Source organism: Chaetodon auriga, chromosome 15 (assembly GCF_051107435.1).
Source record: "Chaetodon auriga isolate fChaAug3 chromosome 15, fChaAug3.hap1, whole genome shotgun sequence".
Lineage (NCBI taxonomy): Eukaryota > Metazoa > Chordata > Actinopteri > Chaetodontiformes > Chaetodontidae > Chaetodon > Chaetodon auriga.
Window position 1 is genome coordinate 15052118 of NC_135088.1, and position 22845 is coordinate 15074962.

At 41.9% G+C, this 22845-nt stretch overlaps 2 protein-coding genes across 2 annotated transcripts; one reads left to right on the forward strand and one right to left on the reverse strand.

The window, feature by feature from the left end:
• Positions 1-154: 154 nt before the first annotated feature.
• Positions 155-4406, reverse strand: thy1 (Thy-1 cell surface antigen). The gene is made up of 4 exons (XM_076750757.1): positions 4331-4406; positions 3706-3749; positions 3215-3538; positions 155-3080 (listed from the first exon to the last, which is right to left on the reverse strand). The coding sequence occupies exons 2-4, from the start codon at positions 3734-3736 to the stop codon at positions 2974-2976; spliced, it is 462 nt and encodes a 153-aa protein (XP_076606872.1). The 5' UTR covers positions 3737-3749; positions 4331-4406; the 3' UTR covers positions 155-2973.
• Positions 4407-8225: 3819 nt separating this feature from the next.
• On the forward strand, positions 8226-12743 carry LOC143333074 (uncharacterized). Its single transcript, XM_076751006.1, has 5 exons — positions 8226-8679; positions 9094-9215; positions 10450-10797; positions 10881-11004; positions 11097-12743. The coding sequence occupies exons 2-4, from the start codon at positions 9146-9148 to the stop codon at positions 10985-10987; spliced, it is 525 nt and encodes a 174-aa protein (XP_076607121.1). The 5' UTR covers positions 8226-8679; positions 9094-9145; the 3' UTR covers positions 10988-11004; positions 11097-12743.
• Positions 12744-22845: the final 10102 nt, after the last annotated feature.

Below are 22845 nucleotides of genomic sequence, written 5' to 3' on the forward strand. Positions count from 1 at the left end.
AATTCGACTACACTCACCTGACGAATCCGCCCAGGTGACAACAAGCTCGATACTTCCGGTAAAAGGATCCTCTCAGGTGAGGTGGGTGACGAGAGAGTGGAAAAACAGGTGTGACTGGACCGAAGCTGTGACAAAGCGCACTGACATGCAGAGAGAAGTGGGGCAGCTTGTGTTTATTAATCGGTTACAACATACTCTGAGACATTGATGACTACATATACAGTGCAGGCTAAAATTAGACTATTACTAATATTACGGTACATGAATCATAATAGTTCAGCTATTATTAGGTTATGTGATCATATTGACATTAATTTGGAGAAATGGAGCAGCTCTGAGTTTTAAGTTAAGACGTTTTATTGTCGCACTATAAGATCCTGGAAATGTATGTTGAATGTGTTTGAGGCAGTGACAGATAGCGTGGATTCATGCAACGTGCAGTATTTCATGTCAGAGGATCAATAAACTTAGTTTTACAATCTGTTCCATCCCTGCTCGACACACAATATACTGCCATACAGACTGAAGGCTGCATGATCACATGAATCATTTGATGCGTCCTCGCTGCCTTTCACCATCTGTGAGGTCCTCATTTCAGTGAGTTGTGTGTCTGTCTCTTCTCAGTTTATACATTAAGTCTTCGTACATAAACATTGAAAGTCCTCTCGCTGAAATGTAGCTGGTGAATGAAGTGAATTGGATACATTTCGACCACTGAATGATGTCTTTTAAGAAAGCAGTCCACATATAGACAGTATTTACAGCATCAGTATGGGCGACACGGTATTTTTATTTTATACACGTGTAAACAGCATGAATTCAGTTGAAATACTAACATCATTAATGTGAACACATCACCGACTGTGATGTCTGGAACACACGGTGCAGTGGTGGCCTCCAAACTAACCATCAGTACATTATGATGTGTTAGGATGAGGCGACATGACGGCTGTGTGTGTGTGTGTGTGTGTGTGTGTGTCTGTGGGGACGTACATAGATCATGTGTGCATCGTGGAATCAGCGTCATGGGAAACAATTCACCGCTGTTCTGCTCTCTCCTGACCATGATAAGTTACTGTCATTCTCCACCTTGAAACTGTCTGTAGGTGTGAGATTACACCATGTGGCCAAAAGTATGTGGACGCCCAGACACATACTTTTGGATACTCTCTCGGCCTGGGACTGTTTTCCTTGATTTGGCTGTCTCTCTTTAATTCCAATTAATGGAAATCTTCATGATGCAACTTATTTTGAGGCCTCATCACCCAACATCAGTGCATAAGCTCACTGATGCCATAATGACCATTGTTTCCCAATGTTACTAACGGTTGTAATATTCAGGCAACAACATACTTTATTTGGTTTCCCACATGCTTTTGGTGATATGCTGTATCTGTAGTTATTTATATACATTTGCATTGAAACAACAACAGTGATTAAGCAGTCTTCACCTGTATGGAGTAAATAAAACAGGCACGAACAAGTCACCATATCGCTCCATCCAGTTTTTGGGGGGCATAGCGGTGGTATTGCAGGCATCACGTATCAGTGATGAGTTGTTTCAGGATATTGTGAGAACACAAACACATTTTTTAGCCTGTGTGTGAAGTTAAATAGATTGTTTCAGAACATATGTTGTTAAGGTCTAAACTACCTGCTCAAACAGGATATTTTTAAACTTTGGCATTCCATCATAACTGTAATGCCTGCAACATTTTCCCTCCTTTCTGACACTTTCATCCAGTTTGACCCAGTGCCACCCTCTACAGGACATCCACAGTACCTTCAGCATGGTGGTTGGTTCTATTTAATGAGCATTGTTTCTTCTTTGTTGATGGTGTTTAGGTTCAGCTCAGTTTATTGTTATTATACAGTACATAGAACAGCAGCGCTTTTCAGTGCAATTAAATGATTGTGCTTTGGCTACACAACACCTACTCTACTATATACAGTACGTAAGTAAAAATCCTTTACATCAGAGAAAACATTGCACCATATATGGCATATTCAGTCTAAATTCATAGAGAACCGTCAATATGGATCTGACTAAAGTTATAGCGTTCAGAGACACACTGCATATTTATGACAACAAGCCTGAACATGGATCATGTGTCTCAGGCACAAGTGAACGGCAACATAAAAACTGAGTCTGTCTTTTGGTTTTCTTTGTCACAAAGAGACTTCATACATTGTCTCCGAAGAATACACTAGAATATAATAGAAAGGAGGAGAGTCTTCATCGCTCATGCATCCATTAGTGGTCAGTCAAAACCAGTTTTAGAGGTTTTTTTCCCCTGCTCATTACATTAAGTCCTTCCAAAGTTATCTTTGTTGCCCTACCCAGATCTTATCGACAAATATAATCTTCCGCCAGTGGACCTGCGTGGCACAAGGTCGCATCTATCTGCCCTCATCATTTGGCAGCCAGGAGGAGACACAGGGGACAGATTTCAGTCAGGCAAAATAGATTGCTTACTTTAAAGAGTGATGAAAGTCAGCAATTATGTCACTTTGCAGAGTGCAATGCTGCATCACTTACGACTGGAGGCTACAGCTCAATGTTTTTCATTCAACTGAATAAAATCACTGAAATGATTGAATGTAGATATTAAATATTGCAGGATATACACTCAGTGTCAGGACTAAGTCACATTCATGCTTTTTTTACTCATCACCCTGTTAGGCCAATCTGTAAGAAATCAACATGAACCCAGCAGATTTCTACGGAACATTTCAACAACTGTTTATATGTGAGAGTACTGGAGAGTATAAAGTTTATGCAGTAGTACTGTGTGTGTGCTTAGTATTGAGTGCATGATGCAGAGTACGCAGGCCTGTGACATACCACATACATACTGTACGTACATTCAGTTCAACTCATTGCACTTTGTGCATACACACAGCTTCAGGAGAGTCCAGTCACCAGATGATTATGGGTGCAGTGTTAACGTATGCAGCAGTTTGGCGCCTCGTTCACAGCCAGTGAATTTCCAGCAGCATGGGAAGTGTCATCAAGGTCAGCAGTAGGCCACTGCAGCTTTGTAGTAGGACACTCCACGCTGAGCAGGGGAGGAGGAGCTCTGCAATAAGAAAAATAATGCAGGTTCAGAAGGAGGAGCATTTTGCTTGGCAGTCACTCAAATGTTTTCTTTCTGTGAAATAACAGGATGCACGCAGCTGTGGTAAACAGTGACCATCAGCACGGGCAGCTTACTTTTCTCAACCACTGAGGTTTTCGTCGCCGTGGTTGAGTCGGCATATTTGATGTTGCAGGTGAAGTTGGACTTGCCGTTGGGCAGGTTTTTAAACAGCAGGCGACAGATGTTGCCTGGAAAGATGCGGACTTTGGCGCGTTTCTTGAAGGGGGCATGCTGCTCCTCGTCTGGGTCGGTGGTGTCAAAGAGTCTTTCACCGTTTGTGTACTTGCAAAATGGTTCTGGTGACTCAGCTGGAAGCGCATATTTGCAATCCATCCTGAGGTTGTGCTCATCTATTGAGCAGTAGTTCAACTGAATCACCTTCTGGGCTGACGCAAAGCCTATGTGTGGTATAACACAAAGACACGATCAGATAATTACCAAACCCGTTAAAAACACCGATTTATAAGCTCACCCTGAGTATCAACGTCAGAAACACGCTCATAATGACAGGATAAAAAGCAAATTTTAGAAAATATCCTCGATTAACAACCATGAATGATCTTACCAAAAAGTAAAATTGTTGCTAGGAAGAACATCCTCCCAACTTTCCTGACAAAAAACAGAAAGACAGTCAGAGCAAAGTAACACCAGGCAATTATCAACCACCACCGCCACACAGCTTTTACTTTGCTGTCATGCCTTCACATTATTGAGATTCAAATCAAATAAAGCTGAATGCGCCGTAAAGAGCAGGGTCAGATTTCGGAGACATGAACGCCACACGTCTGCAGCTCAATGCAAACCCACAGAGATTACTGTAGAAAAGTCACTGTTCCATAATACTGAACAACGGAGTACAATACACAGTCACTGTTTACGCTGCAAAGAGATGGACTGCAAACTTCACTGGTGAATTGCCAACACTGACACATTTCTATGCCTCACCTCTCTCGAGAACACAGGCTGATTGTTTGCCTACTTGCATTCAGTGTTAAGAAAACACACAAAGCAGCTCAGCTCTGTTTTGTTGGCTTGATGCATTTCTGCACTCGCCTTCATTCAGATCTTTGCTTTACTGCTGACTCCACTGTTAAACCAAACAGCATCAAGACTGAAAGAAAGCATTGTGTGTAACGCAGTTGAGCCACAGCTCCAGATCCAGCAAATAACAGTATATGAATCATTCTCACCTTGTCTGATGCAGTTTGGGCTTTCCTCAGTGCTCTGCAGTGTGATGCCAGGGGTAGATACAGTAGAGGTCGGCTTACAGAAGAAACAGAGGAGAGAGGGAGGGAGGGGGACAGAGAGGGAGGGGAGGGGGAGAGAGAAGGGGGGAGAAAATGCTGCTCCACTGGACTTTGGGGACATTTCTCAGTATTGTATAAGGATTTTTATTGATTTCCCCTCCCTCTGTTTTACCAGAGGATCACATGTCAATACACAAACCTCTGGCCACACTGAAAGACTGAATTCAGGCTGCTGAACGAGAAACAAAAAGGAAATGTTGTGATGAGGGTTGGATGAGCTGAGACACCTCAGCAGTTGTTCGTTTTCTCATTCAGTCCAAATACAGCATGTGTCAGCAGCTTCCTGGCTACATTTACCAACATAAATAAAGATATGCACTTATTAAATACAAATATAAATCAATTCAGTGAATATACTGAGGATCTATTATACTACAAAAACAAAACAAAAAAATCACTTCATAAAGGAAACAAAAGACCACATAGGATAAAATTATATGTGTTTGAGTGTTCTGCTAATAGGCCTATCATTAATAAGTACATTAATATTACATTAAAGAAGTATCAGTGCTAAAATTTGACTATTAAGAGGGCTCTGTCAACGCCACAACTAGGGTATGTCCACGCTAATTTGACTAAATTTGATCTTGGTTAAATCCTTTTCTCTCCATTTTGAACCTCAGGCCACAAGATGGTGTTTTTCTCAACCCAGAACCGAGATACTTCACACTCAGTCAGCTGTCTGACAACACAAACAAGAAATATGTAAAATTGTGAGTTCAGGTGCTGTAAAACATAGAAGAGTGATCACAGAGAGCAGGAGGGGACTGTACCAACGGAGATGCCGAGTGAAACCATGTGTCTAACAGGGAACCACGTGGGAACGTTCTCTTTATGGCCTCTTTGTAGTGTTGCTATGTGACCATGTGAGAACATCCTCGTCAAGTCATATGGGGATCTTTGAGCTTCGATTTTTGATTTTCAAAAGAGAACTTTTTATGAACGTCCTCAGTGTTCTGTAAAGGTTCAGGTCGTTCGTCACCTTCAGAGAACTCCCTGCAATGTGGGTTACACACCAGAGTAACATGGCTGCTTCGACCCAAATTGCACAATAAGACGCCCACAATGACAATGCTAACATGCTGATGAGAAGCAAGGCATAGCGTGCTAACATTTGGTCATCAGCACTGAATACCATCTGATGCTGATGGGAATGTCATCAGTTTTTTAAGTATTTTTATAAACCAATCATCCTGAGGGGGGGCACGAATGTACGTACCAACATTCATGTCTGTCCATGAATTCATGGTCCAAAGTGGTGGAGCCACAGACGGACAGGCTGACAGACCGACAGTGCCATCCCTAGAGCCATGCAGCATGCCAGCGTGGCTAAAAATTAACTGGTTTAGTGTTACGGAAGTCCCAGTCACTGCAGGGTCTGTAGTCAGTAACACTGTGTAGTTGAAAGAATATATAATGCAACAAAATGTTGATCTAAATATTAATGGCCATGTAAAATGAAGCAATACTGGCTTATGTCAAATCCACTGATCTAGAACCACTGAATCCTCTGTATCCTCCTTATCCTCTCACTGTGTCCTCTCACTGTGTCCTCTCACTGTGTCCTTTCACAGTGTCCTCTCACTGTATCGCCTCAGACTGCTCATCCATTTTGTCAAGGTCCTTCTTGGACAGTTGCTGAACAACTGGCATACTGAAGCAGTCTCCCAGGACACTGACAGAAGTGTTGCAGAGCTCTCTGAAAGGCACAGACCACAGCAAACAATGAGAGCAGGGGATATCTTCTACTGTATACTGTATTACGCTACACGTACACACATTTTTGTCTCCACCCTTTTGACCATCAAAGAGCAGAGAAAGCAGGTGGAGTGATCCCTGCCAAAAGTATTAATTACAGATACCGTAGCCGTGTTCCCTGCTGCTCCTCTGCCGGATGCTGCTCTTGATACACTGCAGATGAAACACTATCTGTTCTTCTTCAGTGACGTAAGCTATACAATAGTATCATTACTGTATGAAACTGAACCAAGTATTGATTAGGTTCTTCAAATTTATTTAAAGGTTATTTAAAGGTTCTTCAAAAACACTGTAGCTTCATGCTACAAAAGCAGTCCTCATCCATTCGTTTTCTGTTGTTTGTTCCCCTTCTGCTAGTGTTTCTGTACCTGATGTGGCTCGTTTTGGGCTGATGTCAGTCTTTCCACAGAGATAAGCAAAAACTCATTTACACATTTGCAGCAGTAAGGCTCCATTTGTTTCTTTAGTTTGATTCAAGTCTCATACATGAACACACAGCACACAGCTGCGTCTTTGAAATTCAGCTCCAGTCTGCATAATAGACTTCCCCAGCCCCCATACACAACAGCTGGGACACAAAGTTAGGGACTATCAATAAATTACTGTCAAAGTGACGTTATATAATGTTTTCCCTGATCATTCACCTGTGCATGACTGATTTAAATCAATTAAAAATTAACTGAAGTTTACTTTGATTATGAAGATGTCACTGGTGTATTTTTTGGCCCAAACACTGCAAGAATAACCTATAATTACTGCAGTAGTGGAAATGTTTTTTATTTTGAGCACATTTTAAACTTGTGTTTAAGGTGTGTTTCACCTTAAAAACAAAAACAACATTTTCTTCATTACCTTCCATCCTGTTTTTTCATCTTTAAATAGGTCTATGTATGAAATATGTTACATATTGCATATATACAGTACAAATACTACATACTGGATATGGGTATCTATCTATATGCTTCCATGTATTAAGAATTCACCATATTTGTGTATTCTTTTCACTGCATAACAATACCAAAATTCAAATTATTTTCCCCCAGTATCTTATATGTACCACTGACCCAAAATACAGTGTAAAGACACTGCATTGGTGTAGTTTCATCTGCTGCCTGCACTGGGCTGCAGGCAGGACAGCACATCAAGGCCTGTTTTTACTGCTCTACAGCCATACACTGTATGGTGTACTTTGTATTTCATTTGCATGTTTACTTTGAGTTTCCATGCAAATTGAAAGCTTCTTCTGTTTGGTGCTTTAAATAGTGATTCTGTGCTTTCTCTAGATGTCCAATGTTGAACTCTGCAAGATCATAACAGACTGAAGGTTACTGATCTGATTAAACAGATACCAATCACCAAGCCACATCTGCTTGCCATGTGCCGTTTCCTCTCTGATGTCTTTTATGTGTATGTGCAGTAGAACAGACAAGCAATACATACTGTACAATAACTGTGTCCTCAGTGAAGTTCTATCTTATATCATTCATTCATTTTTCAATGAGCTGCTCAGCATATATTTCTAAAGAAGTACTTATGATACAAATATTTTCATATACATTCTTTCCAAAAAAAACCCAACAACCATAAGCTATATTTAATTTCGCACCAAATGTATACTAAATGGTACAGCAAACTGCAGTAACACGAGTAATACTCAGTAAAAGTTTCCTTTGTTTTCTGTGCACAAGTCACTGATGGTCCATGAAATTCATTCACAATTGGAAACAAATCCCCCTAATCCCCTTTCAAGTCCTTAATGCCACCAGAATTGTAGTGGACAAACCACTGCAAAGGTATCAGTCAACTACATTAACTCTGAATGAAAGTCTGCAGGCCTGCAGTGAAAGGGTGGCACATGTAGAACTTAAGTTTTCTCTAAAGTACTGAGCTCTCCAAGCCATGGGAGGTTTGAATGTGTCTTTGTTTTTTACACTAGGTGTCACCAAATCATTGATTGCAGCATTGGTCATATATGTGGTGGTCCTTCCAGTTTTTGTCCTGCAGAGGGAACTCTTCGTCTGCACCAAGATATGACAGCTCCACCAAAATGAGTATCTGGTGAAGGCGGTGCCTGCAGTGATGTGAAAATCAAATTGATGGGTTGCTTACCCAATTCCAGCGCCCTAACCTTTTACTGTAGGATGTCCAACATAAAGACTATACCACCTCCTCATCAATCATGAGTCACACATGACGGGAAAACGAGAGCGAAATCTCTGGCCAGAGCACTAACTTTGTTAAGTGGCGGATGGAAGGAAAGTTAAATTAATTTCCTCCCAGAATTGCGCTGCTCCTGAATCTCTGCTCGGGGAACAGTGTGTGTATGTGTGTGTGCGTGCGTGCGTGCTTGAGTGAGGACGCATTCATTGCAATAAGTATATCCTCAGTCAAAAGCCAGCAGCTGCTCTGCTGATGCTGCTCCGCATTCGATCACAGAGGCGCAGCTCAACCTCTGGACAGGCACCAAACATCAGGTGAGAGCGGCTGTGTCCTCTGCAGAGGAAATAACAATCTGCATGGGAAATGTAATGTTTTCAGGTGGGGGGTTGCATGTATCGGGAGCATGTCTGCATGGCTGCCTGGTGTTTTTCACCCGCAGTGAGGACAAAATGTGCGCATTGACAGTAAGGAGAGCTCGACAGCTTGCTGCAGCTCGAAGACACTGCAAGGGCGTAGTCCTGCCTGCATTTGGGCTGCAGGCGGAGCGGCAGAACCAGGCCCGCTAATACTGCGCTAGTGGACACAGTCACTTAATAAAGGCTGCAGTCATAGTTGCATGCTCGCTTCATGCCTCTGTAGGTGATAAGCGTTTTTCTGCTCTAGTCACTGATGAGATTCAGGGGCTGCATGTTGAACTTTCTCATGATGTCCCGTGTTGAACTCTGCAGGTCATAGCGAGGTGTGAAGGTTATTGATCTGCTCGGACAGATATCAGTCGCCATGGAGCTGCACCTTGTCGCCACGGCCTGTCTGCTGTTGGGCAGCATAATGATCACGCATCAGACTCACAGTATGTGTTATTCTTCTGTATTTATTCGTGTTCAGGCTGGCATGTCACTGCAGAGGAAGATGTAATTTGAGGTTGCTGTCGCCAAAAGTTGATTTGATTTCGAGCCCACATCCATTTATAGTCGGATGTATGAATGCGTACTGTGGGTGATTTTATTAAAACGATAAATTGCTGCAAAAAAATAATAAGTAATTTAAATGTAATAAAATGCCTGTGTTGTGAATAACATTTAAAGACAAGTCCTGATTGTCCATGATAATCAATACTGCAGCAAAGACGTCATTCCCCAGTTTCACCACAGAGATCAGTAAAGTTTCATGAGGATTATGTAATCCAAATGTAGAAGTTTACAGAAGGATAAAGTTGCTTTCAAGCCAAGTTACAGCCTATTTTTACACTGCAGTGAGTGGGAACCAGAAACGTGAAACGATAGGGCTGTGCTATATCATGCCAAAAGCTCTGTATAACATTGTCATCAGCCCCTTGAACTGTTTCATTCAACACATTGAATCACAGTGGACGTTATCAGGATTTTTTCTGTTGACACTGATCAAGACTTAATGGCAAAGGCCCATATAAGGCACATAAGACTGATGGAGCCCGACAGTTTTCAAGATCAAATGAATAAATTATGAAATAAACATTGATCACATTCATAAAATTGTTCATTGGGGTTTATTACTCGGAATCAGAGTGTTAACAGCAGCAGCTAATGTTAGCAGGTTCATTTTAGAGTCACTTTTGCCACATTTTGAATTTTAAAGATGTTCCTCATAGAACATCATGAAGGTGGTCCACTGCTCATGAATTGTTCAAGCCAACAAGAGCTCACTAACACATACCAGCTTTTCACTTTGATGCTGCTTCAATATCAAACATCCAGTAAAAGAATAGGCCAACACAAAATATGTATTTATTCCATTAATTTTACATTTTAATCGCAATTATGATATCAAGAATTCGGCTAAGGTTAATGGGTGCTAGGCTTAGGGTTGGCATGATAGGGTGCGCTCATTGGGTGGCTTGTTGGTTTGTCATTGTGTAGCTTTGGAATTATGTTTGGGACCATTGTGCTGCCAGAAAATTAATCTTAATATAATTAATCTCACATATTACAGTTCTCTCGCAGACTACAGCATAACTCTCTTCAGGATTTCTCTCTACTTCGCTGCCCTCATTTCACACTGAAAAAGAGAAAAACGTGTGACTCACATCTTGTTTGTATCTCTTTCAGTGAACTCAGTGACCACATTTCTGTTCACGCCACGCGGGCCTCAGATGTTTCCGTGTCTAACTTACCTGGAGCGAAATGTCAGGGTGGACTGTGAGTTTCCGGCCACCTACCAGGTCCCTGGCCCCTACTGTGAGTATCGGCAAGACAGCCGGCTGGTGGGCAGCACCCTCCCCAACGCCGTCATCTACGTGTCCACAGAGGACCGCAGGAGGAGCAACGTCAGCCTGGTCACTCCCACTCTGTGCCGCCTGACCTGGGCCCCGCTGGCTGATGAGAGGCCTTTCACGTACACCTGCAGGGTTTACCAGGGTAACAGCTGGAAGGAGAACAGCATGGCCGTCCATCACAGTGAGTAGCGTTCACTTAAACTTGTTATTTTGGTCTTGAGCAACTCAAAACAGTATCTAAAGTCACATTCTGCTCTATTACAGGGATTCTTCCAATCTGCTCTGCAATCAGTGTAATGTTCAAATCGGCACCATGGTTTTTGTCACTGGTGATGTCACTTCCTGTGGCTGTGGGTCTTCTGAGTCCATGAACTCTCATGTTCACAGGGTAACAATTCGATGGACCTTTCATACATGATTTGTGACTCACTCTGGTTTGATGGTTGGTGGTTGACTGATTTTATTTCCTATTATTTTTAGGCAGAGAGCAGAAGCCATGAAAACAACTCTAAATTCAAAAGACTGGATAAAATTGACCTCAACTACTCTTTTAAAATGTACCTTTGAGGTGTGAAAGATTTTATGTAATAGACCTCATTCTCACCACTGTACCTTGAAGACCATTGTTTCACAATGCTATTGAAAGGGGAAAGAAATCTTGATGATATCAAATGAGAAGCATTGCAAACAAATGCAGCACTAAACAGTGTTCATTTTTTATTATAATGACTATCACAAAGAGCAGATTAAAGACAGTTTTTTAATCTGTTGTCTTAATCAGGTCTCCCTTGTAAATAAGATACATTGAGACTCATCTATAGAAACAATAATTTCATTAATGGCCAAATAAATATTAATTTTGTGGTTTTGTATATTTTTTTTGAAGAAAAACAGATGCTTCTTATAGATTTATATTGCACCTTATTGCTGTTCTGAACACAAATGGCTTTGATTATATGCACTGATGTTAAAAGTGGAGCTCTTCCCTCAACACTAAAAGAAATGAGAGCCCTGTGATTGAATTTATTATGTTACAGAGTCATTAGAGTGACAATGTTGCATCTTTTTGCAGTTCAACCCGTCATTTTAATTTGGATAATATTGCAGTCTCACTGGCTTCTTCAACTATGTATCGTATGTAACCCAGACAGGAATTCAGGTGGCTGATATGGCTATTCAGTAATAGTGATGAATAACTGCTCAAACACTGCCTTTCCTGCTAGCTAATGCTAATCTCTGATACCCTCAGTACCTTTAAATAGAAGACGTCTGTACACAGGACCCCCATGTGGCTTACACCTGGTTTTAACCATGCAGCTCAAATACAGCCTCTTTTCTACTCCAACATGGTGCAATTTCAGAGTTTTCTTTCCCATTGGACAGCAATAAGTCAAATACTACACACGACTGGGATGGTCGCTCCTTATTTGAAGAAAAAGACTCTAATGTCAGTCTCACTCAGTGCTTTGATGCTAATCTGCCCTACAGATTAAAAAGATGTGTATGTGTGACTGTTTTAAGTCTGTTTATTGATGGTGGCGAGGTTCTCATGCAGTTCAAGTAAGAACCAATGGACATAAAGATAGTATATGACGAGGGAGGTGGAAGTGTAACATTTTGCACAGTAAATATTCACTGTAATAATCCTGGTGGGTCTAAATGAGACACTGCTCTCCCCCTGTACAAGTGCGCATGACTTAATGTATACACATATAATCTAGACAGTTTGTGTGCAGTATGAAAGAATATTGTGTTTTTTCAAAGCAGTTTCCATTTGAATATTTGATTTTCACAGTGCACATGCCTTCCACACTGTCTAAACACACTCATTTATGGCCTTTGAAGGCTCTCTTTATGCTGCTTAAAACAGCCGTGATGCTATTTTTTTTCTTTGATGCCACATTTTTAACAATAATTTTGTCCACAGTGCATTTCTGTTTTATGTTGCTATCATTTTTGGATGCTACGCTGCTCAGTATTATTTGCAAAGTAGTACTTGTAATAAAGATGTCTTTATATTTTTCAAATAGACAGTTCAGCTGCTTATGTTTCTTTCATCCTGCCACCAAAGGTGTACTAAAAGCTATAGCAAAACTATAGTAACAAATAAAAGTTATGCACAATAAAGGTGTCTTGTCTTTTCTCTGCATGTGTCACTATTTGTATAGAATAAAGTTCTGCTGCTATTCTCTGTTAATAAAATGACAATGACAATCAAAATATGTAAATAAGATTTGCATGTATATACACACACACACACACACACACACACAACTCACAAAAATTAGGGATATTTGGCTTTCGGGTGAAATTTATTTATCCCATAGGTTTTCTATGGGATTCAGGTCTGGAGAAAGTGCAGGCCACTCCATTTGAGGTACCCCAGTCTCCAGCAGCCATTCCCTATTGGTGTGACCTCTATGAGCTGGAGCACTGTCGTCCATGAAGATGAAATTAGGCCTGTGTTGTTCATGCAGGGGCACAATGACTGGATTAATGATGTTATTCAGGTAGTATGGGCTTGTCACGGTACCATTCACAAAGCATAGGGCAGTTCTGTAATGACTAGACACCTGCCCACACTGTAACACCACCACCACCAAAGGTTTGTCTGGTGACAACAGTGGCTGATGCATAGCGCTCTCCTTGACTTCTCCAACATCGTTGCCGGCCATCATTTCTGCTCAACGTGAATCGACCTTCATCAGAGAGCAGCACTGAGGCCCACTGGTCCCTCGTCCAGTGTAAATGCTCCCTGGCCCATGTAAGACAATGACACCTATGCCTGGTGGTGTGGTCAGGTACCCTTGCAGGTTGTCTAGCACGCAGACCACGCTGATGTAAACAGTTTCAAATGGTCTGACGTGACACTTGGGTGCCTCTCACCTCCCTTAAATGTGCCTAGAGTTGAGTGGCATTCATCATCCAGTTCCACGGGGCACTGTTCACAATGAAGCAGTCATCAGTGTGGGATGTGGCCAAAGGACGTCCACTCCTATGCCTTTCTGTGACTCTTCCAGTCTCTCTGTATCTCTGTTGCAACCTGCTGATGACACTCTGTGACACTCTAAGGTCAGGGGCCACTTCCCTCTGAGAACATCCTGTTTGAAGCCTCGCAATGGCGAGGTACTGTTGACCAATTGATAGGTGTCATCTTGGTCTCATGATGTCAATATGTGAACAGCATGATGAAGAGGACTGTTTATATACCAATGGACCCAGTGACTCTCAAACCTAAGGCTTTCGAAGGCAATACAGGTCTGCTGCTCTGATTCTGTATCGAGCATGTCTCCCTTTACACACTAGATGTCATCAAAGCATCTTGCTGCTGTTGTTGTTGGTGCTTCCATCTTTTGTCCTGCAGAGGGAACTCTTGTCTTACATCACCGTTTGACGGCCCCTAAGAGCATACTTAGAGGTTACATGGTTGAGCCCCTAGATGCATCAGGATTTGCAGGCCTTTTAGACATAGCAGGAAAAAATCAGGTGTAAGGAGTAATATCAATAATGGCTACTGGTTGTATACAGTATCAGGGTGCTGGTATTCCGCATGCTGCCTTCAGCCTATAAAATACACTCCAATGTATCTGGAATAATATCAGTGATTTTGAAAGATAAATGTTATTTTCTGAAGGAGGCCTTTTTTACTTTTGCTACCAACACTTCAGTTCTTATATTTAAATATATCTTCATAGTATTGCCAATGGAATATTTTTTACACTGTGATACTGCTACTTTACTCTTTTTTCACCACTTCTTCCAGCACTATGATACCAATTCTTGCATGAAGATAAACAAACATGTCATGAAAAGCTGAATCCAGCTTGCCTCGTTTGCCTCAAGATATTTTAAGCAAAACTCCAGGTCAGGTGAGGAGAACTCCTGTTCAGTTGTAGCCCCCAAGCAACACAGAGCTTGATGTCTGCCATGAGGACACAGTCCCTATCTGTCTTTCTGTCTTTCTCTCTCTCCCTCACACACACACACACACACACACACACACACACACACACACTCACACACATTCTCCAGAGTGATAACTTTAATGTGAGATGGAGGCTGCAGTTGTCGGAGGAAAAGGGAAATACCAGATGTGACTTACACTACGGGTTGATCTCTCAGTACGTGCTGTGTGTATTACATCTGACACTTTTCAGACGTCTCACTGCTGTAAGGAGTCACATTTGAGTTATTTTCTGTCTATTTACTGTCTCAAAACTGTACAGCTCAAGCAGAACAGCGTCACTAACCGTAAACAGCGTTGAGCAGCGTAAACGGCAGCTGATGTCACTTCCTGTGATAATAAGCACAGTGCAGATCAGAGAAACTGGTGGAAATATTTTCTGCAAGGATATTACATGGGCTCTTTGTTCAAAGGAACAAATAATACACTGCGCTTGGCTTCCTGTCCTTATAAATAACCTTCAACTCCACTCCACCTCAGTGAGCACCAAAAAAAGTGTGTTCTTCTTGTAATGTGTGGATGAATTGGACATATTAATGTGAGCATTTTACCCTGTGCACCGTAAAGGGGCACCCCACTCTTTGTATTGTGCAAAGTCTTCTGAGTCTCTGGAGGGAACTTCATAAAGTCTGAGAAAATAACCCTGATGATGTCATCAAGTTTATCTCAGATTGGGTTTGAGACCCCAACTTTTTAACAAATACCTTGCATTTAAGATTTCTCCTCATGGGAAATGTAGGATCCACTGATTTTGAACTTTGATCTACACAGAGACTAAAGCCTCATCTCCACTGCATGATCCGACATGACTAAATTGGACTCGACTTTGGCTCGAGGTACTTTTTTCATTTTCTGTTTTCTCAGCTCAGCTGATCTTAGTGACACTGTGTGAAACTGCCATGACATCATCTTCAGTGTGACGCAAACACAGGAACAATGGAGGATATGGAAGAGATGATGTTCTTGATTCTCAGTATATGGCTGTTTGTCACAGCAAGCAGACCAAGTCTTTCAGAGAAGACTGAAGGCAGCAAGACAAAAAACAAGTGATGACTAGATGACTCTGGTTGCTCCGTGTCGAGAAAGTGATGATTCTCTCTGACCAATCACTGGTCTGCCGTGTTTTCACTCCAACTTTTAGTAGCTCAGCTTGCTTGGAACCTCAACTGAGGTGATACCAAAGAAGTACCAGGTATCATGTTCTATCCATAACTTCTACCAATGGAAAACTGAAAAAGAACATTTCCAAGTGAGTTAAGTTGAGCCGTACCATGCAGTGGAAATGAGACACAAAGGTCTGGATATCTTGAGCCCTGCTGCTTGAGCACCCTTCACACTGAAAAGTATTGGGTCAAAATTGTAATCAATAATATCAATAACGGCAACTGAGTTGTATTCAGTTCCAGAGTGTTGGTATTCTGCATGCTGCCTCCTTGTCACCATTTACGGAGACATTCAAAATGAATGGAGTCAACATTAATGCTATTGGTTACTCCTTTGCAGTGGTGGAAAGTAACTAATTACATTTATGTACTTTTCATTCATTTGACACCTATAGTTAGCAATTACTTTAAAAAATAGGTCAACTCATAAAATACAGCAGCACATAAAGAAGTTCAAATTAGCTCCACCATGGCTTACACATTCATGTATAAAGAATAATATTAATAATTAATAATGCTAATGGAGTATTTTTACACTGTGGTACTGCTACTTTGCTTTTCCTCCAGCACTATGATACCAATTCTTGCATGAAGATAAACAAACACTTCATGAAAAGCTGAATCCAGCTTGCCTCATTTGCCTCAGGATATTTTAAGCAGAACTCCAGGTCAGGTGAGGAGAACTCCTGTTCAGTTGTAGCCCCCAAGCAACACAGAGCTTGATGTCTGCCATGAGGACACAGTCGCTATCTGTCTTTCTCTCACAGACAGACAGACAGACAGACAGACAGACAGACAGACACACACACACACACACACACACACACACACACACACACACTCATTCTCCAGAGTGATAACTTTAATGTGAGATGGAGGTTGCAGTTGTCGGAGGAAAAGGGAAATACCAGATGTGACTTACACTACGGGTTGATCTCTCAGTACGTGCTGTGTGTATTACATCTGACACTTTTCAGGCGTCTCACTGCTGTAAGGAGTCACATTTGAGTTATTTTCTAACTGATTGTTCACACCAGAGTGCAGCTAAAGGGTGTAAAAGGACAGAAGTAGAGGAAATGTGACCCTTCAGAGGGAAGAGGTATCACATTTAGTTGTTTTGGGCAGCTGTCTCAAAACTGTACAGCTCAAGCAGAACAGTGTCACTAACCGTAAAGAGCTTTGAGCAGCGTAAACGGCAGCTGATGTCACTTCCTGTGATAATAAGCACAGTGCAGATCAGAGAAACTGGTGGAAATATTTTCTGCAAGGATATTACATGGGCCCTTCGTCGACCCTTCAGCGGAGGGTTTGGAGGGTCAGCACTGACTCAGGGTGTGGTCAATATAGCACTGGTGAAACACTGGTACCAGTACCAGTATTATTTTCTATATTACTGTTGGGTTATTTACCCATGTGGTTATATCGATCCACTGTTAGACTCAACATGCTCCAGTTTTACTTTAAAACTGTCACACATTTAGTTTTAGTTGTACAAAACAATGTGCATACGACATTCAAACCTGCAAAGGATACACATAGTTTGGGTGTATAACACAAGAGTAATTAAATAAATGCAGCACTCCGTTGGTGCTATGTTGACCCACATTAGGTCAAGTTGTTTAAATCTGTGTCTTGTGATTGTTATACTAGAGTGCTGTCTCATCGACCAACTTCTCCCTCTCAAAAGCACGTATGCTGTTTGTGAAGACCAGGAGCCTTTTGTTAGAGCAGTTTTTAAACTTACAAGCGCTCATGATTCTGTCGCCCTGAGCTGAGATCCAGCCCTACAGTTGTTTGCACCCATGTGGACAACCTGATTTCCTGCTCAAGAATCATGCGAGGGGGCTGATCAGCTGCTGCCAGGTTAATCTAATCATGTATTAATCTTCATCCCGGCCTCCCTCTGAGAGACACAGGGATGGATCGCAGGTCTAATGCTGAGTGTGCATGTGCATATTGTCTTTTATATTAGCACAGCTCCAGTGGCCCAAACTGCCTAATTCCCTGGCTTTGTGCCTCAACCACACAGATAAATTAGCCCTGCCCCAGCTTGCTTTGCAGCCCCTCTGGGCCATCAACGCCTTTGGGAGGAGTCATCACCAAAAGATTCACCTTATTTATACAAGCATGGCCGGAATAATCTTCATCAGCTCTGATATGCATTAAACAAGCATTCATCTTCCACTCCGTGCAGATGTTAATAGAGGTTCTGCTGCTTTTTCTATGAGTCAGTTAGGAGCATTAAGCAGGAGTGGCAGCACAGAGGGGCACCTTTAAACCACATCTGTGGCATCAGATAACATGTGAAAACAAACTCTAAATCTTCCATTATGTTTAATGGATAATTAGTGGGCAGCAAAATAAGTTGGCGGCAACAGAGGTTTGACATCTTCAGAGCCATATTTTAGATGAGACAATACCACTAACAGAAAATGGTGTCAGTCAGAATTGAATAATTCCTGCAAATTTGACTGCTGGGGACCCGCCAAACAGCCAAGATGCCCACGATACAGTTAGCTGTAACATTAAGTTAACTAAAAATGGATGCACCGGCTCTGTGTGTGTGTGTGTGTGTGTGTGTGTGTGTGTGTGTGTGTGTGACTTTGTGTGACAGCTGACTCTTTGGCTGATCAGAGAAACCAGAAACTCTACTCCTCTATGTTCCCTCCAGTCTCTCTCCGTTTCTGAAGCACATTCTTGCAGCCCTGGAATACACGCCTCATTTTCTGTCTGCACACAGTAAGTCTCAGCAAGAAAAAAAAGTAGGAGTAGATGCTTCCCTAAATGCCAAACTATTTAAGTCTCCAATACTTGATCTTCAGTATAAGTTGAGAGATAGGTCATATGTATGTTAGAGAGGCTGACAAGACGCTCCCCAGTCAAACAAATACATGACAGTGGGCGCCCCTTTAACCCCACTCAGCTACCCACCCAGCTTCTCCTAATACACTTTATTGACCAGTCAGGCAGGAGACATGACCCGACGGCTCTGGAAACAACCACTTAGAGTGGGTCTTTGTGATCTGCCTCCCTGCTGTTGAATGCCTCTCACTGCGTGATTAATTGTGTGTGAAGCAGGCTGTGTGTGTTAAACTGGCTATTAAGAGAATATGATGGAGGAACAGAGTGATGGAAGAAGAGAGCAGGTAAAATGACATATGCATATTTCTTGATGACAACAAGGCCTTAATGAATATCTTAGATTGGTTGACAAAGTTGGACTGATGAAACATTGGTCCTACACGCACACACACACACACACACACACACACACACACACACACTGCACACGACTACTGCTGTAACTGTATTGTGGCCTCATTTCATACAGGAAATGAACCCGATATCACTGACATCAAGTTTGTCACGTCTGACAGAAACCAAAGCGTGAATAAATGTTGAGACACTTTAATGATGTGCTTTCTTTCCTGTTCCATCTGGTATTTCAACAAAATATGCTCGAATAATTCCTATCCTCAATAAAACCTGTTAACTGTGAGAAAAGACTTCAGGTTGCAACAGGAAACACATTAGACACGAAGATGAGAATTTTACAATTTGTTCGCATTGTTAAGCGTTCACACCTGTTCAAGCTGTGAATGCTGAACTTAGTCAGCAGCTACTCGAACATTCACAGATGTTCTGTGAAAACTCCAGGGTTGTGGTCTGGTTTGATAAAGAATCTTAATCATCTCCTGCGCATGTAGAAGAAAATTGACATTTTAAAACCACATCATGTAAGAACTGCTATTTTTGCAATCTGGTGCCCCTTCAGTGTAGTGGAGCATTTCACTTTTCTACCACTGTCATAAATATGGACAGCTGGAAGTGCATTTGCTATGATTATATTACCTATGATCAAACTTTGATAACCCAGCCAAACACCAAACAAGTGCAACACAACACATAACTTCGCATGTCAGTTAACATTTTTTTTACAAGTCCAACAGCAAGAAGGCCAGCTCGATGTCTGTCATGCAGCCTTTTATTTGACGACGCTCTCACCGATGAATAAAAGTTCGTCAGATATTTACTTTTGTTCGGCCTCTTGCACGGTCACTCTTTGTCTGTTCTCAACCTCCTCCGTCAACGTCCTCTTTGGTCTCCTCGGGCAGCCATGATGTCTGTAGAGGCTGCTGAACCCGGCTCCATTGTTGCTGTTCCCCACCAACATTCCCTCCCTGGGTCCCCACCACTCCGGCCTTGAAATCCTCCTCCTCCTGGCAGTCCAAAGGTCCTGTGGTAGTGGTGATCATGATTATTTTTCTTGCTTCTCTTCATGGGGACTGCACTGTCTGAAGTTGTGTCATTAGCTATGGGTGATCATTTCATTTCTCTCAACATTTTGCACCACAGCTACTACTAACAGTGCAAGAAGCTTTATATTTATCTGGCATTAACATGTTCTTTTTCTCTCAGTATGTTGACTGTATTAATGTAATGCAAAGGAGTGGCCAATACCTGGAATTAACCTCTGACCACTGAAGGGGCTCAGTGTGGGTTCACTGCCATAACTGTTTATGAAGAGCATATTGTAAAACTTTAAAACAGAATAGGAGGCGACAGACAGTTGGAGCACAGCTGCAACACCTATTGTTGCAGCCCTGTGAAAGATAACACCTGATTAATAAAATGTGCAGCCACAAACCATGTCCCTCACCATCAAAAGTGAGTCCACCAGCCACCACGAGCTGCAGTGGGCCTACTAGAAGCATTGACAGACTAAAATGACCTGTGCAAAGAGAAACATGGTTATATGTGATGATTATGGTACTATTCTATGAAGACTCTTTTGCTTCTAGTCGCCACAAAAGAGTTTCTAGCGCACAATAGATGGATGATACATGAAGCTCAGAAATTATTTAGCTCCACGAAGGCAAATGTGGCTCCTGCAGAAGAACGAGAGGACTGTTAAGATCTCAGTATGATTCAAACGAAGTGCTCGTCTGGTCATTTAACTGCACTGCAGGCACTGATTGGTCAGGTGTGGCCAATTTAGGCTGTCACTGTGTCAGTCAGTAAATATCTGACTGACGTTTAAACTTTTTCATTCTTCACACAGCTATTCTCCTCACTTTTACTATGTAGAGATACATGCAACATCATGAACGTCTTTGTTATAGGGCTATTCTAAAGTGTTTGCAATTAATCTGTATGATTAATTGATTGAAGGCTACGAAGACACAGATCAAGACAGCTTTCCATCTTGCCTTCAAGTGTGGTCTCAAGCTGCTCTAACTAATGCTTTTGATAACCTTCTGTTAAGGCCCCAACAGCAACCCAGGTCACATTCAGTGTCAGTTAGTTTAGTAACTGTGGAGAAGGGTTGAGTGCCAGTAGGAGGGAGAGATAATGTGCTCTGATAGTGATCTGAATTTGTGGAGAACCCAGAGAACTTGTAATCGGGCAGCCCCTGGGCTGGTAACCTGGAAAGTATTTGTAGACAGTGCGCTCGAAGTACAGTATGTTTTTGTTAGCTAATATAATGTGAATCAACAACAACTCGTTTCTTTCATTTATTGCCCTTTCCAAAAGCAAATGTTCAACTGTCATTTAAGGTAACAGCTGCATGACTCAGGGGTTTGTGTGTCTTGCCGAAAGACACTTTCCTTATACAAGCTATGAAAACATGAAGATATCATCAACCTTAATGAACTTCTCTTGGCCCAAAGTGAACTGTGGTGATAAGCAGTAGGGTCGGCAGCAGTCACGAGCAGTTTGAGTGACACCTGCACATCTTCACGCCTGCTGTAAGATGTGGTGACTGACTAATTGTCTCAGTCATTGGAGGAAACATAACATACTTTAAAGGACAGCTGAATAACAAAAGAGAGCATACTCTGAGCATAAGATTCATATTTGACATGGTATTTCTATTTTTGTATAATTTTGTGTCCCAAAAATCCCCAGTCTAAGTGACCTGAAACTGAAGCACTCAGTGAGTCGTGTGACCTGGCTTGACATCTGAGGATCTGGATGACAGCATGTGGGCTGCATGTGTGCTTAATGATGGGTGTCTGTCCTGCACGAGCCTCATTCCTCAGAGCCAGCCTCACTGCTTAAGATTCTCTGTGTCTGGAGTTGCATAATAACTTCAAGTCACGCTCGGTCAAGATGTTTTTAAAAATTACAGTCTAAAGAAAGAAAGAAGAAAAAATAGATAAATTGGGAGAGAAATGGAAAAGGAACAAAGAAAGAAGGAGAAAAAAAGTTTTTCCGGTGGGTCTGAAATTCTTAGACTGAAGCGGGAGTTGATGAAAGCAACATAAACTAACATGTAAAGTAAAGGTGACAGCACAGCTATCTTAGTCAAAGTGAAAGCACTGTTGTGACTCTGTGACTAACAAGCACTGACCATATGCACAGAGCTGAGGAAAAAAGATATAAAAACTGGCAGAAATTACTGAATTTTATAGACATAAACACAAATCTGAGGTTTCTGTACTGGTAAACTCCTGAAAAAGACACAATTCTGTTTTAATTTTCCCTGAAAATGTATTCAATTCATGGCCTGAAATAGGCCTCCTGAACAAGAAATTCACCCTAAAAATAATGTGTGAATGGACACCAAAGTGATATACTAGTGAGTAGACTCAAAACTTTCGTCACGGCCATGCCTTCAGTTCTTTCATATTTTAGGGTGAATACTTGGGTTAAGGTTGGGGTTAGTGTGGCAAGAAGTGGTTATGTAAGTCTACGTCCCCACAAATGATGCAAACAGGCTGTGTGAGTGTGTATGGTGTGGCTGTGGCTTCCCTCCTGGCTCCAAGCGCTGCTCCTAATGCACACCTGCCATCAATCAGCTCATCACCTCTCTTGGCCTGCACACCTGCCATTCATCAGTTCATCAGCCTTCCAGTGCATCAGCCCAGGTTTTTCTCACACTTGTCCCTGGAAATAGTATTGTAACCACAGTGGTAGCTATCTTGAAGCCAAACAGTTTGTTACTTCAAGTGATTTTGTATTTTTCTGTGTTTGCTCTCATCTGCCTGCCTGTATCTCCATTAAACCTTCTTAAACCTCATTTTGTCTCCTGCGTCCGTGTTCTGCATTTGGGTCCGTCATTGGGGACTTCGACGTATTATCTTAAAACACTGCTTCA